The following is a 17,435-nucleotide window of genomic DNA, read 5'->3' as shown; positions in this document are numbered from 1 at the left end:
GCCAATTGCGAACGTTGCAGTATCAAAATTAAGCCATTACATAATTTAGAATTTTATGTGAACAAAATCAAATGATCGTACAACAACAAAACAATTGTTGGAAGCATTGATGTAAGCAATTTTGTTATAACTACGTAATATTTGTCATTGATATAAGTCCATAAGTGTAGTTTGACATTAGTTCTGAGCTATTAATATTTTAAACAATTTCTAAGTACTAATAAAATAGATTAGTATATATATGATATTAGACCATTAAAAATTTTTAAACATATAAATGTGTAATTTTCGGCACGCTTAAGTTCTAACAAATATTACTTTAAAATTACAAATTATTATAAAAATGATTACAAACTCGGGTAAAATTCGGTTTAGGGGAGTCCCTATAACCCAAATATAAGACCCTATAACTCAGTGAATAGTGCCGACCCCTACCTAATTCTTTCAGATTCGGATTCCCCAGCCCTAAATTCAGCAAATCCCCAGCACTAAATCAAGTTCAATTTCGGTTATTCGAGTGGCAATCTTTAACCGAATTTAATATATAAAACATGGTTTCTGTGTCGCGTGCGAAATTTCAAGACCCTATAACTCAGTGAATAGTGCCGACCCCCACCTAATTCTTTCAGATTCGGATTCCCCAGCCCTAAATTAGTCTAAATCAAGTTCAATTTCGGTTATTCGAGTGACTCCCCTTAACCGAATTTATTCCACAAACGAAACAAATTTATTTTAACCAAATTCGCATATTCGACATCATATCTATTAAAAAAATGTAATTGTTCGTTTGTTCAAAATTTTAAATCTCCTAAAGTTCTTCACTGATTGCTTTGAAATTTTGACACAGCGTTACATTAAAATACGCGTGTATTTTTTATATACCTGTATTATATAGATGTCACCTTTGACATGCTTTAAAAAAAAATCAAAACTCGCAATTGTTTCTCTATCTGCACAGACATAATGAGCCACAGCAACGCGTGGCGGAGTACAGCCAGTTTATAGTAAAAATATGTTATTCTGTTCCCACAAAACTCATCCCTTTGTAATATGATCTTAAAAAAATATATGTTGTTTTTTAATATAATTAAGTACATTTGTAGAGCCGAAACGGTAATTATATGAAATTTACCCGACAGAAAAAATTGTATAGTATGCTCCGAAAATGATTAAAAACACATTTTGTTCAGTTATTTAACATGTTATACATATAAAAATACGCAAGTTACAAAGTTTTATAAAAAAATCTGTAGCTAAATACCTATTTACCGACATAAGAGGGAACCCAAACTTATTCCAGACATGGATTATAACTCATAAACATCAAAATCAGCGCTAACTCAAAAAACCAAAAAACGTAGTTACCAAGTTTTTCAGTTGCCCACGATATTATATATAAAAATATACCCATGGGACAACTAGAATTTATTCATTGTGTCAAAAAGTGTATTTTTCCCAATAATATGAATATTTAAAGCAACTTAGGCATCTGTCGAGAGATTTTTACTATATTTTAAACAAGTCGTGTAATATTAAATATTATCACAATTTTCGCTTAATTATTATCGTTTTCAATATTAATATCTAACATTCGTATTTAAATATCTCCTTTTGAAACTTCTTATTCTTTTTGTACGCTTACACAGAGCCTTAAGATAGATTTTAACTTTAACATGTGTCTTTTGAGTGGTATTTGAACACGACTCACGTAACACTACTCTGGTGGTTTAAAATAAACAGTTTTTTTTAAAACAGACGACAATATTACAATGATAAGTACTACATTCACTGCCATAGAAGACATTTTTAACGATGCATAATCAGGGAAAATTGATTTCATGAAATCTCAGTAAAAACAAACCCGAATAATTGTCTAATATGCCGATTATGTGTTTCATGTTTTCTACACTGCCTCCAAACAAACGCGAATTATGCGCGAACTTCATATCGGTGTTTTGTTAAAATGGGGCATCGGTTGGCAAATGTTCTCGTAAATTATTATTTATCAATATTTTTCAAAATCGTAAAAATGCAAAAAGTTGTTGTTTATTGTCATTAAGTTGAATCAATGATTGTTTCTTTTTAAAATGCGTATTAAAAACGGTAGTTGTAGGTAAAGTTTTATCATTATGACTATATACCCATCTGTTATTTTTTTTATTAATTGTGCTGAATTTGAATGCATTTATTTATTTAACCGGCAGTTAAAGTTGACTGTACATTGTAACAAGTGGGTCTCGGAGGTCCGGTCGGGTCTGTTGGAATGTCCAATAACGTCTGCAAAAAGTGTCGCCCGCAATCACAGCTCTCTACCACAGTCCGGAGTCCACAACCTCCTGTTTTGGGTAGTGGCCCGGCTACCACCAATCTACTTCAATATCTGCGACATAACTGGTTGGCGGAAAAACGACAACTGACAACACTCCTTTTATAAAATTTCAGAAAAATGTTAACACCTAGGGTTAGCCTGAAGATGAACACCGATTTAAAACATATTTCATGGGTATAAATATGTATTAGTTTTAAGCCACCAGTTTTATAAGTCTAAAGGCGTCGTCACACCTGGTCGGTATCGTGAACCGATCGACGTAAACAAAAGACCCCGTACCTACAGAAATTTGTTTTGTATATAACGCACTTAAAAAATGCGTTAGAAATAACCTTTTCTTTTCATCTATAAAATATTAAATTGAATATGTTAAAAACGTAAGCACAAACAGAATAAAATAACGAAAAACTGTTTATTGCATCGATCACGGAAATCTGTGTTTAATTTAACACTACAGTGACAAATACATAAAATATGATATTTTTGGATATCAATAAACGTAGGATGATATAACAGACGTCAACTGACAGCCTTGAGTCAAAGTTGAGGTCATGAAAACCTACATATAACCAGGTTGTAATAAAACAGAGAAGACCGAGCCAACCTTTACACATTACTAGCATTATTACCCAGCTTGGCCCAATATTTGCGTTGAAAAATGTAAATATGACAAACAATATGACGTCTTATTTTTTGACAGTTAATGGTTATTCCAAAGTTTCACAGCTCGTGGTTGAAATGACGTAATGAGCCGAGAATAGTTGCAATGGCGTATAAATGATGGCCTACGTGTTGGAGTGGTTACGATACTCGGCTACGAATCCGGATGTCACGGGTTCAAATCCAGGCGTGCGCAAGTAAATTTTATTAATTTTGGTTATTTCACAATTTATTCATTTGAAGTAATAATTTTATTATATTTAGTATATCCAGTATATCCATTATATGTTCCAGGGTGGTTGATACTTCCAAAATCGCCCTGGTGAAAGACCATAATTAAGAATCGAAACGCTGTTTGAAATGTCTTTAGCCGTGTTTCGTGGCCAGATCTGTATAGCCAGGTTGCAATTCTCTTCCCTATCTCCTTCACCTCCCCACTATCTTCAGCCCACAACATGCCCAAATTGAAATGTCATAGTCCCAATGACTTCAGACGATCGGGAGTAATTGGGATTCTTTTGCAGTAGTTACCTACCTACTTATTTAAAAAAAATACGAAAAAAGTCAAAAAAGCTGCGCAAATTGTATGACGACAGAGCTCACTGTTCTAGACATTTTAATGAGAAATACGAGACGATTTTGTGCTTCATTATTTTTGGTATACAATACAACCGTTTTTTTCACACAATGTTTATTAACTTCCTTAGAAGACACTTTATATATGTCAAATGTTTGCGAAGTCATATATAATAATGACCACCGTAAAATATTTAGTTACTTCAAAACAAAAGCTCAGTTTCTTAGATCTTTTAAAATACCCACAAAGTTGTGACAGCATTTAAAATATTAATGTTCACACATCCATTAGATATTATTATGACGGAAATATTTTCTTCACCCTGTGGGTGGTAGGTGATCTTGAATATTATTGTACAGTCGAATTTCGTAACGACAAACGTAGAAAAACAACTGTCACAGGTAAGAAAACCGAGAGACGAATTATCTGATTGATGTCTGCTAAGCTTTTTGGCGAGCGTTTCAGTTTCATAATTTCTTTGGTGTCATATTTTTGTCACCCAAAATTTAAAATATTAGTGAAAAAAGCATAATATATACGTTAAGCTGTCACAGTAGTTCGAAAAGAATATAAGCAAAAACAGCTATCTTCGCTAAAGTTGTCGAATTCCGCTGCAAATACGGATATTAAAACAAATTAACTACTTGTTTTCAACTTAATTACTTCAAGAATTGACTATTAACGTCGGGGGAGATGGTAAAAGTTTTTTTTCTCAATCAAAGTTATGTTTGAAGGTTAGGAAATACGCATACATTATTTACACAACCCAAACCAATAATCTAATAACCTGTTTTGTGTATGTTTTACATCGCCCAGCTTAAATAGAAGTAATTAAATTGAATTGAAGCGTTATTTAAAAAAATGCGTTTCTTCACAGGAATTCGTCAACTTTAGCAAAAGTTATTTATTTTAAAAATGGAAAACGTATTATTCACTCTCCCTTCATGCATATTTTGATAAATTCATAATAATCACTTTGTCACTAAAACTTTATAGTAGATTGCTGTTTGCTTTTACGGCCTATAACTATTTGACAAAAAAACTTTGACTCACCCCGAGTAGAGATTTTCGTAGGGCGGGGTTCTGGTGGTGGTGACAGTTGTGATCTGTTCCTCTCGTTTGAGGCGAGACTCCTTGCGGGGCACTACGGGGGACAGGGTGGGCGGGACGAGGGCGGTTGAGGGGCTGGCGCGCTGCACCCTGCCCCCTGCAGGGCTGCCTGCGCGCCCCAACGTGCCCCCGGCCCTGTTCAAGGCTTCGCGTCGCTCTCTACGCCTGAAGGACTCATTGGCGTCAGCGGTGAAGATGTTGTCGATGGGGTCTTGATCGAAGATCTTGTCTAAGTTGTCGATGTCGTTGTGCGCAAGCCCGTTACCGTTGGGGTAGGTACCGCCGTTGTTGAGAGCCTTGCGCACGAGGCTCGGGCTCGACAGGTGCGGTTGGCAACGCAGCATGGCGGCGTCTGGCGTCTGGTTCGTGTAGGCGAACGGGCGCGAGTCCGGCCGCGCGTGGTAGGGTATGTCCTCCGGGGGGGGCGGTGCGGTGTGCACGGCGTGCCCCGCAGTGCTGCCTCCGCCGGGAAGGGCCTCCACTGTGCGCATCATGTCGCGGAGCAGGTCGTCCAGCTCTCGGCGGCGCGCTCCTGGTGAGGGAGAACCCTGTCGGCGCCCTGCGGAGCTGATGCCCGAGTCCATGGAGGCACTCAGGGGGCTGGGGGGCGCGGGGCCGGCGCTGCCCGAGCGCCGAGCTACCGTGGCGTAGATGGGGCCCTCGCCGCTGCTCCGGCCGGCTGCTGCAATAGAACCACGAATTAGTTAGGAAACTGATTTCTTCAATAATTGAGAGTACTTATGGGCATATATAGGTGTTTCCTTTTTCAAAAAAGTATAGGTACATAAATAAATGAAAAAAAAACACCAAAAAGCTGTTATTAACGCAAACGAAAAACCTTCTGCTATCCAAGCGTCTGCATATTTCCAATGCTTATACTAATATGATTTGATGAATTTTAATATATGTAGCATCAATTTGTAATATTACTATCGTGGATATCATATCCGTTTTAATATTTTCCTTTAATAAACAATTTTAATTAAAAATATTAAATAATAATATTAAATTAGCTAGAGAAATAAATTCATAAAACGGAGGAAAAGCTGTTTGGTACCTACATATTATATGTAGGAAATTATACAGAATGGTATAATACATAGTATATAACATATTAAATTATACAGAATGGTATTATACATAGTATCTAATATATTAAATTATACAAAACAATAGAATACATAGTATCTAATATATTGAATTATACAGAATGGTATAATACCTAGTATCTAATATATTAAATTATACAGAATGGTATTATACATAATATCTAATATATATTAAATTATTTTTGAAAACTTTTATACCATTTTTTATAACTTAATATATTAAAAAATGGTATAATACATAGTATCTAATATATTAAAAACATTATACGATAGTCAGGAAACATCATACAAACTACAAAATTGGATAGATTAAGTCAATGAAAATGTATTAGGTTTATAGGAAGATTTAAGTGGTAAAATAGATATTATTTTAATGTGAACAGATCAACAATACACAATAAATTATCATCTACAGGCCCGGACTAAACATAGTGCTAAAGGGGGGCCTGCTTTCCATTCCTAACTAAAGAGTAAATACTCTCAATTTTATAAAAAATAATAGACATTAAAATAAATTCGACTAAAATTACACAAAATGAGAAAAAAATAATTTACAAATTAATGTAAGCTCCTTTTTTGAAACACTTGAATACTTATGTATAAAAATAAATAATGTAATAATAATTAATAATGGAACATTTTTGGCAAAAACCAATTAAATTAATTTACACTTAATTTGGTCACGCATGATTATATTTATTATTTTGATTAGGTAAACAATTTAACAAACAAAATAGCATTACTAAAAAAACCTTTAGAAATAACTTCAAATGTTATTTCGGGGTCACCAATATGGAATAACCCAGGGCATTAAAATAATGCAGGGGAATCCGGCACTGGTGATCGTAGGTACCTAAATTCAAAGCTTAAATTAAAGATTATCCATAAACATACTTATGTACATACTAATCGTATTCAAGTATGCAAATTGATTTAAAATATTATCATACCTAAATGTAAATATTTGATAATTGTAAAAATATTCCTCACTGCTTCAAATGTTAAAAAAATCAACAGATATTGTCTTTTCGATCGTAACTCAGAAGCAATTAAAAGACTAACACACTGATTTGAATATGTTTAAAGTTAACTTAATTATTTACAAATTATTTCTGCAGTGTAGTGAAAACTAACCTTAAACTTCAACAATTAAAACGCCATATGTGCCAAGAACCACGCATGACATTATCACCACTAAACAATTCGCACCAGCTTCCGGTAGTATGCGGATGACTACAACAACAGAATGAACAGAATCGGTTACAAGTTCACGGCAAAGAAGGACAATAATAATACTTCAACACTGGAGCAGTACCCGTGCCCAACAACGTCCTTGAACTATAAGCAATTTCCGAAATACTCAAGCACTGAGCACGCATGATTATTTTGCTGTATCGAAAGACACTGATGCATAGAAATCTGCCACCAGATGTTTTGAAAAGAATTAATATCTCAAAAATTATAAGTGATAAAATTTTTGAAATATTTTTCATTGATTCGGGTTGCCGTGATGATTGTTGAAAATTTTTTCCGTAGCTATAAGAAATAAGATGGAGCGTGGGTGAGGGATGTTGCGAACAGGTCGCGAATCCCCTCCAATAACGTTGGAGTTTTGCAAAGAGAGCGTACAGTACACGATAAACACCGCTTGAGGAAGTATTACGAACGAATTGAACGCAGCGTTGCTTATTTTGTTGTTGGATTTCTCTGTGGCTCGTGTTATAATGGAAATAATTTTATAGAGATTTGCATGACGTTCTGGCAATCACACGTTTGGTTTTGACTGGAACTTCGTGTGTCACTAATATACTTATGTGAAAACTTTTTAGGTAGGTAAATGACTATTGAAGTATTTATCGGTCACCAAATTACTTACAATAAATACTATATTATAAGTAATCGGTCACCTAAAGAATATTTGTATCCGAATATAGTTAATGGGCACCAAAATACGACTATCACCGGAATCTTGACCAGGTACCCCAGAAAATCATATATGATTTCTGATGATAATACATTATTATCACGTGATCAATCAGGAAGCCAAAATATATGTTTTTATGAATCGATAAACCAATAAATCGACATCATTCTTTTAGAGGCAAACAAATATATTTTGGCCTAAAACCACAATTAATTCTGTGCTCAATCAAGCCTCAAAATAACTTGAAAACTACATCAGATATTTCAATAACATCATGAAATTATTGCTGCAACAATTTATGCTTTAATTTTGCAATCAGCGAGGTTTAAGGACTCGGTAAACATAATGAAGTTTTACTATCTTATGTAAACGGAGTAATGAACGTGGTATTGATCATGAGTCATGAATTATGTTTTACGCGAAACGAACTTGAGCCATAATATGCACGAGAACATTCAATTTAATGGACTACAATGAACCAGATTTATCGGTGTTGTAAAATAGTTCTTGTGAACGTTCTTAGAATAAAGCGATGTTTTTCATTGCAAATGTTATAGGAAAACAGCCACAAACTGTGGCAGTAAAACGGTTCTGCACAGAGCTGAGAAATTGAGCGATTTTAGAATAGATTGAACACTGGATTTCTAAAGTCGTGCTGGGTCATAGAGATACATTTGTTGGGTCCGCTTCAAATAGTCTAGTCTTCCTAAAACCAAAAATATCTATGCCTTTATTGTTCATATATTCTGGTAATTATTGGCACATAATAGTTAATGATGTATTGTTTTTGCAAATATGGACAAAAGCTTTAACAATCAAATGTGGAAATCTTTATAAATTAGAGTAGGATGCCATGTGGGATCAGTAATGCGAGACAATATCCTAAAATAAAGCCAGAATCATTAATGACGTAAGTGAAGCAGTAGTGCACAAAAATATGCGACGTGCGGGTCTGTTGTATTGGACAGACCTACGATTGAATTTTCCCTATCAAATCTCTAAAATACAGTGGAAAGCTTAACGACATAAGTGATGAAGTCGTGTAAAAACAATATACGGCGCGCGGCCCGGCGTAATGGACTGACCTACGGTCGACTTCGCTCTAGCAGGCGTATTAATAAAATCTCAAATGGTTTTCGACGGAACCCTCGAGAAATTACTAATTCATCTTCTAGAAAAGTAAAGTTTGGTGTTTACCGATAATTTTATAGTTGAAAAACGATTTATAAATTTTTTAAAGCGTTTAACGCAAAATATATTAATGGTAAGGTTGTTTTACTGATCTTAAATATAAATAACTTACATTCATAGGGATCCCTCTAGAAACATTGTAGAAAGAATTAAAATGTGAGCGTCGAGCAAACCTCATTTATTAATATATATTTTTTTTAAATCAACCTTCGAATTTTTGTGCTCGCAAAACTCTAAAAGTAGGGAACTGATATCGCTGAAAATTTCAGAGTTTGTTCTTATTAGTGTCAGGAGTGTTTAAAGAATGGTTCAAAAAGTCGGGGACGCCCGAAGAATACTTAACGCAATATCTCTGCACAGGAATAAGGTACGGAGTCGAATTACAGTCTATGTAATGTAGTTTTATAACAGTAACATTGTGGTATACAGTAGTGGATGGTGGAAGAAGTCCGAGACGCCCGAGGAAGACATTAGCAATAGCGAAGCATTGCCGGGTACACTAGCTACTAAATAAAAAAAATTACAATTGGTTCATCATTTTATAATAATTATTAGCTTTCTCTTAACAAATTATTGTATCTACTTTCATAGAGATGATTACGCATTCAATAGGTCCAATGAAAAACCGACAAAGTGATACTTTCTTTGTCAAGAGCAAATATTTACTATGGAAAGAATTAACTGAGGTGCAGGCTAGGCTCAGTTTAAGTGACTTTTAAAATGCACATCGTGGCCATTGTTTACCGATGAATTAAAACGACGAAGGGGGCGAAATGACATTGATTAATTATCTAGTTTAACGATATGGTTTTATAAACTGCATATGATGTGAGGTTCTCTTGACGTCTTTAATTTTCACTGCCAGACCTCTGGGGTCAATCGTAAATAATCAGATAACATAATATTATAAAGGTACCAACTTCTTATTCGAGGTTGGCTATAATCAATTTGGGAGGTGGCTCTTGCCACAGGTTATAGGTTCCCCGGGTTCGTGGGGTGAGTTTTGTCTGGATCTTGGCGGCGGATATGTCTGTCTATCTACTGCGTGGCGAGCCGGATCGGGAGAGGCTTTTCAACCTCTCCAACCAGACTCTCTAGAGTCTAGAGCCATTGCCTTACAGCGCAGTTGCAGAGACGGTCCGTAACTCCTAGACACACTCACCTCCAAGTTCCTACCCACCCCTCAAACCTTTTTACTTCCCAGAACTTCCTTTACTTAAAAATACCTTCCAACAGCACCCCCTAAGACAACATAGGAAAATAATTTCCCTCAGGGTCTCATGTGCGGAGCTAATGTACAAAAAATAAAATCAGGGCAATCTTTCCGTCATGAAATTATTCATATTATGTAAGAATATATGTTATTTTGAATGGTGACCGGAGAAATCATCAAAATGATAATTTATCAATCTTTAAAAAGTTATATAAACTCATGGAAAGTGATGAAACAAAAACTTTATTCACTGGGTTAAGTAGGTTAGGTTAGGTTAAAAAAAAATTTTCATCGATTCTAATGAATTTATATCAATTTTTAAAGGTGTGTTGAATTGTCGACGTGTTGATTTATCATGGAACCATTTTTAATATAACATAAAATCTACACAAACTTAACAACGTAGTTGTACAAAAAATAAAATCAGGGCAATCTTTCCGTCATGAAATTATTAATATTATGTAAGAATATATGTAATTTTGAATGGTGACCGGATAAATCATCAAAATGATAATTCATCAATCTTTAAAAAGTTATATAAACTCATGGAAAGTGGTGAAACAAAAACTTTATTAACTGGGTTAAGTAGGTTAGGTTAGGTTTAAAAAATTTTTTCATCGTTTCTAATTAATTTATATCAATTTTTAAAGGTGTGTTGAATTGTCGACGTGTTGATTTATCATGGAACCCTTTTGAATATAACATAAAATCTACACAAACTTAACAACGTAGTTGTACAAAAAATAAAATCAGGGCAATCTTTCCGTCATGAAATTATTCATATTATGTAAGAATATATGTTATTTTGAATGGTGACCGGAGAAATCATCAAAATGATAATTTATCAATCTTTAAAAAGTTATATAAACTCATGGAAAGTGATGAAACAAAAACTTTATTCACTGGGTTAAGTAGGTTAGGTTAGGTTAAAAAAAAATTTTCATCGATTCTAATGAATTTATATCAATTTTTAAAGGTGTGTTGAATTGTCGACGTGTTGATTTATCATGGAACCATTTTTAATATAACATAAAATCTACACAAACTTAACAACGTAGTTGTACAAAAAATAAAATCAGGGCAATCTTTCCGTCATGAAATTATTAATATTATGTAAGAATATATGTAATTTTGAATGGTGACCGGATAAATCATCAAAATGATAATTCATCAATCTTTAAAAAGTTATATAAACTCATGGAAAGTGGTGAAACAAAAACTTTATTAACTGGGTTAAGTAGGTTAGGTTAGGTTTAAAAAAAAATTTCATCGTTTCTAATTAATTTATATCAATTTTTAAAGGTGTGTTGAATTGTCGACGTGTTGATTTATCATGGAACCCTTTTGAATATAACATAAAATCTACACAAACTTAACAACGTAGTTGTACAAAAAATAAAATCAGGGCAATCTTTCCGTCATGAAATTATTCATATTATGTAAGAATATATGTTATTTTGAATGGTGACCGGAGAAATCATCAAAATGATAATTCATCAATCTTTAAAAAGTTATAAAAACTCTTGGAAAGTGATGAAACAAAAACTTTATTAACTGGGTTAAGTAGGTTAGGTTAGGTTTTAATTTTTTTTCATCGTTTCTAATGACTTTATATCAATTTTTAAAGGTGAGAAAATAATATAAAATCTCCACAAACTTAACAACGTAGTGAATGGTTCATCGTATAAGTTCAAATTCCGATGTGTTCTTAGTAAAATATTAGATCAAATGTATCACAGGCATATATAGCCTTATAAATAAAATACGCTGGAAGTCATATTTCACACTGTCGGAAGATATTTTTTTGAAGTCAAGTGTTGACTCTTCTAAAATATCGACTTCTAAACATAATTTGAATGTAGGACGCATACCGGAACGCGCTACAACTACCAAACTTACGGAAATATCCTATACTAGCTCTCGTGTACCCGGCGTTGCTGTGAGTTATCCTTAGGAGGTAGACATATACCATCCAGGACTTTTCTGTAGGCCTTTTTAAGATATACAATTCCGTAGTACATTATTTTGATGCATCTCATAAGGTTTAGCCAGCGTTGGCAATGTAAGCGCCCGAAAAAAAAAATTTTGACTTGATTTCAAAAAATCGACTTTTCTATGCATTTTATAAATGTAATATTTATTTATAAACATTTCGGGAGAAATTCTCTAAATGATAGTGAAAACTCTATCAAAATCCGTTGCGTAGTGTAGAAGAACTAAGCGCACAAACAGACAGACGCAAAAAGCGACCTTTTTTGTACTGTTTAGAGATGTTATACTCGGGGGAAATTAAGTCCATAACAAAAAAGAATTACAAGAGTTTGAAAATAAATAATGTTAGTTATATACAAGAACTAGCTTTACTACCCGGTTTCGCTCTAAGTTTTAATCATTACTTTTAATTGGAAAATATTAAGAATTTTTTTTTATACAGAAAAAAAAAAATTGCATAAAGGTAGGTACATAGCTCATGATGGAAAAAATAATTGATCACCGCCCACCGGTAGAAAGATTTTAGTTGGTTCAGATTTTCAAAGAAACGGATTTGACGAGTATTCTTTGTAGAACTTTAATTAGAACGGGTCGTTTCGCAGAAATTAACAATTCATCAAATTTCAAAGGTAAAATTCAAGTTTCAAACTATTATACAAGCACTGAATAGAGATATTTTTTTAAAGATGTTTATCGTCTGATCACAATTTTCAGAACACGCCATAGCGCACCATTTTTACCAGTACATGCAGATTTTTTGAACAAATAAATGATTATTTACAAATGCGAACCTTTATTTGTTTGCTGTCATATTACTAAATGATCGTAAGTTCAATTTTAATCGCATAATTTCCATGTTTATACCCTTTTGGTTAAATACTAGTGGGGTGTTTTCCAAGAGTGTCACCAGTTAAATAATACTGTTGAATAACTGAGTCATCTGGAGAGTCGACTAAAGTCGATATCATATACGATATCGTAGTCAGTATAGACTAGAATGTGGATTGTTTAGTCAGCAGAGTGTGGAGAATCCATCTCTCGTTTGGCAGCCTGTCAATGTCTGGACATGTAACGGCAAGTCAGAAATATGACACGAGCGGGATGGCTAGCCAAGTCTATCTTGTTCAATTAAAAGTGATACAAAACACTCGGCTGCCATGGGGAGACTAGAGGAGATGTAATGAAATACGTGGGAAGCAATTAAACAACAGTCAAAGAAGATTAACAAACACACAATCAAAAGAAAGACCCAAAACAATTGTTTTAAGACAAAACATCAATCACAGGTGATAAACTTACCAAGAGGGAACTAATCCAAAAATCAGAATTTAGAAAATTTACAAATTGAACTTTTGTAAAACTTTAACGGGATCTTTTCAAACGTACAACTTTTTAGAAGAGTTTCGGATTGGTATGATAACTTTGTTTTACTCCTAGTATCCCAAGGCGCGCGTTTAAGAATTTAAGTTGGGTCCAAGTTTAGCACTGATTTATATTCACAATCAAAACATCTCAATGCCAAAAGTCTTGGGATGTTTGGGCGAAGGAACTGAAAAACGATCAGTGAGAGTATTTTGAATAAACAAGGATGTTAGCACTGTAAAGACTTGCTGTTTATTAATCAGTAAATTGTCTACATTTACATTTTTATTTTTTTTATAAAGACACTGTTCAATATGTTTTATTAATTTGAATAACTGATCTGAACTCTTTAAGATTTTAGAAACTTTGCCAAATCTCGGATTTTATAAACTGCTACTGTGATTGTTTTTGCCGCCTAGACCAGAGTCGTTGAACTAAGGAGTCGCGTATCACACTACCCGCCGTTCGGTTGGGCGCCCACTGGTTTAACAATAGCTCTGGGCGGCTGCGGGCGTTGGGCGGCTGACGAGGGGCGGAGGGCGGCGAAGAAGGCGGGGAATCACTGAAATAGCGCCCCTCAGGTGGGAATGGCTAGAATATCCGCGGTGAATGAAAGTCCGACAGACACCTGGATTCTGACTTGAGCGGTCAATTGAGGAGTACGTGTCTAAAAGTTTAATCAAATCTTTCGATTTATTGTCATTTCATAACAAGAAGAATAACGTATTAGAATTTTGACAAAATCAAATAGATATTTTGTAGATGTCAATTGGATATATTTTCGAGTCCATGTCTTTTGGTTTAATACCGTGTCAAGTAAAAATATGCTTTTTGCAAGTTATGGCTTTAGAATATTAAGATGAATTATTTGTTTGCGCCCGTACATAGGTAATATGAACACGAATAAATAGTTTGGTCCTTACAAATACTCAATTCTTTCAAGAAAGGGATACAAATACAATATTGGATATAATCACCGATACAATACTGTATTTGTATGCCTTTCTTGGAAGAATTGGGTTTTTATACGGACAAAACAATTTATTCATATTCATATTTCGTATGTACGGACGCAAACAAACCAATATTTAGTCTTTGTATTTTAAAGCATAACATGCAACAAGTTTTTTTTTCATAAAATTATTAAATTAAAGCCATCTATGAACCCGTAGAATATACGATACGTTTACCCTTGCTGCAATAACAAAAATGTTCATACCTATTCCCTTGCCAAATCCCAAATTTCACGGTCAATTCTTTAATACAAATCTAACTAGTTCATTATTTTAATGTAAACCACTAGCAAATTTCCATTATACATGTTTAATTTTACTCCACATTTTTAATTTAATATTATTTTGTAAATATTACATTATGTATTACTTTTTCCTTTTGCATAATATGGTTCCATGCTAACTTAACACAGTGACTATTCAACACACTTTTAAAAAGTGATATAAAGTCATTAAAAACGATGAAAAAAAAAATTAACCTAACCTAACCTACTTAACCCAGTTAATAAAGTTTTTGTTTCATCACTTTCCATGACTTTATATAATTTTTTAAAGATGTGATGAATTATCATTTTGATGATTTATCCGGTCACCGCATAATATATATGAGTATTCGTAATGGTACCTATCTATTTGCTTGTGTACAGAAGATTTATTTCTATCTTGCTGCAACTTTAATGGTACCTATCTATTTGCTTGTAAACAGAAGATTTATTTCTATCTTTCTCCAACTTTAATGGAACCTAACTATTTGCTTGTGAACAGAAGATTAATTTCTAACTTTCTGTAACTTTAATGGTACCTATCTATTTGCTTGTAAACAGAAAATTTATTTCTATCTTTCTCCAACTTTAATGGTACCTATCTATTTGCTTGTGAACAGAAGATTTACTACTTTTGGCTATAATTGTCGACTAATTATTATTTGCCTAGAATGTTTTCATCACAATTCTGGCAAAAGAAAAATAAAACATTTTTTCGTGGCCAAGCAAATTACGTAATAGCATAAAAAAGTGACGAAAATATAGTTCGTACACAATGAATAATTATCTCCATGAATCCCACACAATGTTAAAAGCAAGAAACAAATTAGCGTTAGGTTTGAATTAGCAAATTTTTGACAAATCTAATTCGACAGTGTTTCTAAAAACAATCCGAAAATAATAGTAAGGGCTAGAGACAGCCAACTTTGTCACACTGCGAACTAATTATGTTACGAAATAGCGGACTGGAGATAGGATGAGCTAACAATGAAAAGCTTGTTTAAAAATATGATTGTTTTAAGAAAAATGCATCAAATGTGAGTTTAATGTGAGATTTCACATTCAGATAGGGTAAACAAAACAATTTGGACAGGTGATTCTTAGACTAACGGTGAAAATAAACTACGGAGTATTTTATTTTTGGAATATTTTTACATAATCCTGTTCTTTCAAAACGAAAAAAAACTGAGCGTCGTGTATATTTTTTATGGCATTGGTCGCGGACCCATATCTAAGCCTTGCGGAATTCCGTTTTTCAATTACGAGTTAGGATGATGAATCGACACAGTTCGTGATGTTTGGTTCCGAATTATCAAAAATTGTCATGGCACACAAAACTGGCGTTAATTAGAATGTAAATTTTATCATACCTACACAATCTGCTGATATTTATGGCCCTACTCATGTTATTGATTTACTTAATCGTACCTTTTTCCACCAGTGTCGTCCCCGACAATTTTTAACTTAAATTTTAGTAACGACTACCAAAAACATTGTTTCTTTTTAAGAAACCCAAACTAAGAACTTGTAACTAAATACTGATACTAGGTTCTTAGGTTCTTGAAATAAATTGTACAGCGCCCTTGAGGTGATTTTTCACAAAAACGGCGCTCTACAAATTATCCAATTATTATTATTATTAGTTTAGGTTTAATAAAAAAAAACATAACCTATTTTATTATAGTTTGTAACGTCATTGAGTTTATAGTTCCATCAACATGGCGGATGGACGCCAAAGTAAAGACGTAAAATATTAATTTTGATGTGAATAAGTGAAATATTTTTTTATTGTAATTAAGTTGAATCGAAGTGTTATTTAAACAAAAGCGACTACTGTCACATCTTTCCCATTATTTTTGTATAAAACATTTTAAAGGAAATAGTATCTTCTTAGAACATCCATCGACTTGTAAAACATTCAAGTTGATGGATGTTTTCTCGTGTGTAATGATTTTTTTTAAGAAACTTGATTATTTTGACATATTTTGATTCATTTGATAGTGGCATTTCTTCCTCCAACGTCTTCAACTTTTTCATCTACTTAATTAATTGAATTTTATTTTTTTCACGTCTATTTTGATCGGAAGTCAATTTCATCACAAGATAGATTAATATTTTATGACGAAACTCGCGATCACCCGCGAGTAATTATCACATGAAGACGTTTATTTTCAGGCCCATGGACCCGAGGAGCCGTCACCAGGCCAGGGGGGGAGAAGAATGAGGGGGTAAAATATAAATAAATATCACCGGACGTCCCCATCCCCCCGCTTCTTTCCCATCACCACCCATCTGCCCCATCTCCCCGCCAGATCAACACAAGTTTCTGCTAGAATTCCCATAAATCTAATGAAAGGAAGCAACAAACGTATATTTAGCACTAACCAGCAGATTTGAGCCTGTTTTTATCGAGACGTGGCTAATTACTGTCTAATAAACTTGATTGAGTGTGTAATGTTTACATCTTTGGACCGCGGACTATTATATTATGTGGACTACATGACTACTAGTATAACTTATTATATAAGTATAAATTATTAACTATCCCACAGCCAAGTGGGGAAGTAGTTAGTACCCAAAATTACTATCCTCCTTATATTTGCTTAAGGCGAAGCTTAATACTAAATCACTATTTTGATTAATCTTTATAATGAATTGGTGTACATTATGAATACCAAAAAATATGATTTAA

General features: G+C 33.7%; 1 protein-coding gene across 8 annotated transcripts in view; it reads right to left on the bottom strand.

The window, feature by feature from the left end:
• by (focal adhesion protein tensin) overlaps positions 1-17,435 on the bottom strand; it is a 554,755-nt gene that overhangs the window by 34,686 nt on the left and 502,634 nt on the right. For all 8 annotated transcript variants that reach the window (XM_089651274.1, XM_089651276.1, XM_089651275.1 and 5 more), the window contains one exon: positions 4,620-5,358. In XM_089651274.1, the coding sequence (XP_089507400.1) occupies positions 4,620-5,358 (739 nt within the window). The remainder of the gene's footprint in view (positions 1-4,619; positions 5,359-17,435) is intronic.

The sequence above is a fragment of the Hesperophylax consimilis genome, chromosome 4, assembly GCF_061612785.1.
Source record: "Hesperophylax consimilis isolate HC1 chromosome 4, BYU_Hcon_1.0, whole genome shotgun sequence".
NCBI lineage: Eukaryota > Metazoa > Arthropoda > Insecta > Trichoptera > Limnephilidae > Hesperophylax > Hesperophylax consimilis.
The sequence above is the reverse complement of the archived record's forward strand: the minus strand, read 5'-3'. Positions and strand labels throughout refer to the sequence as shown.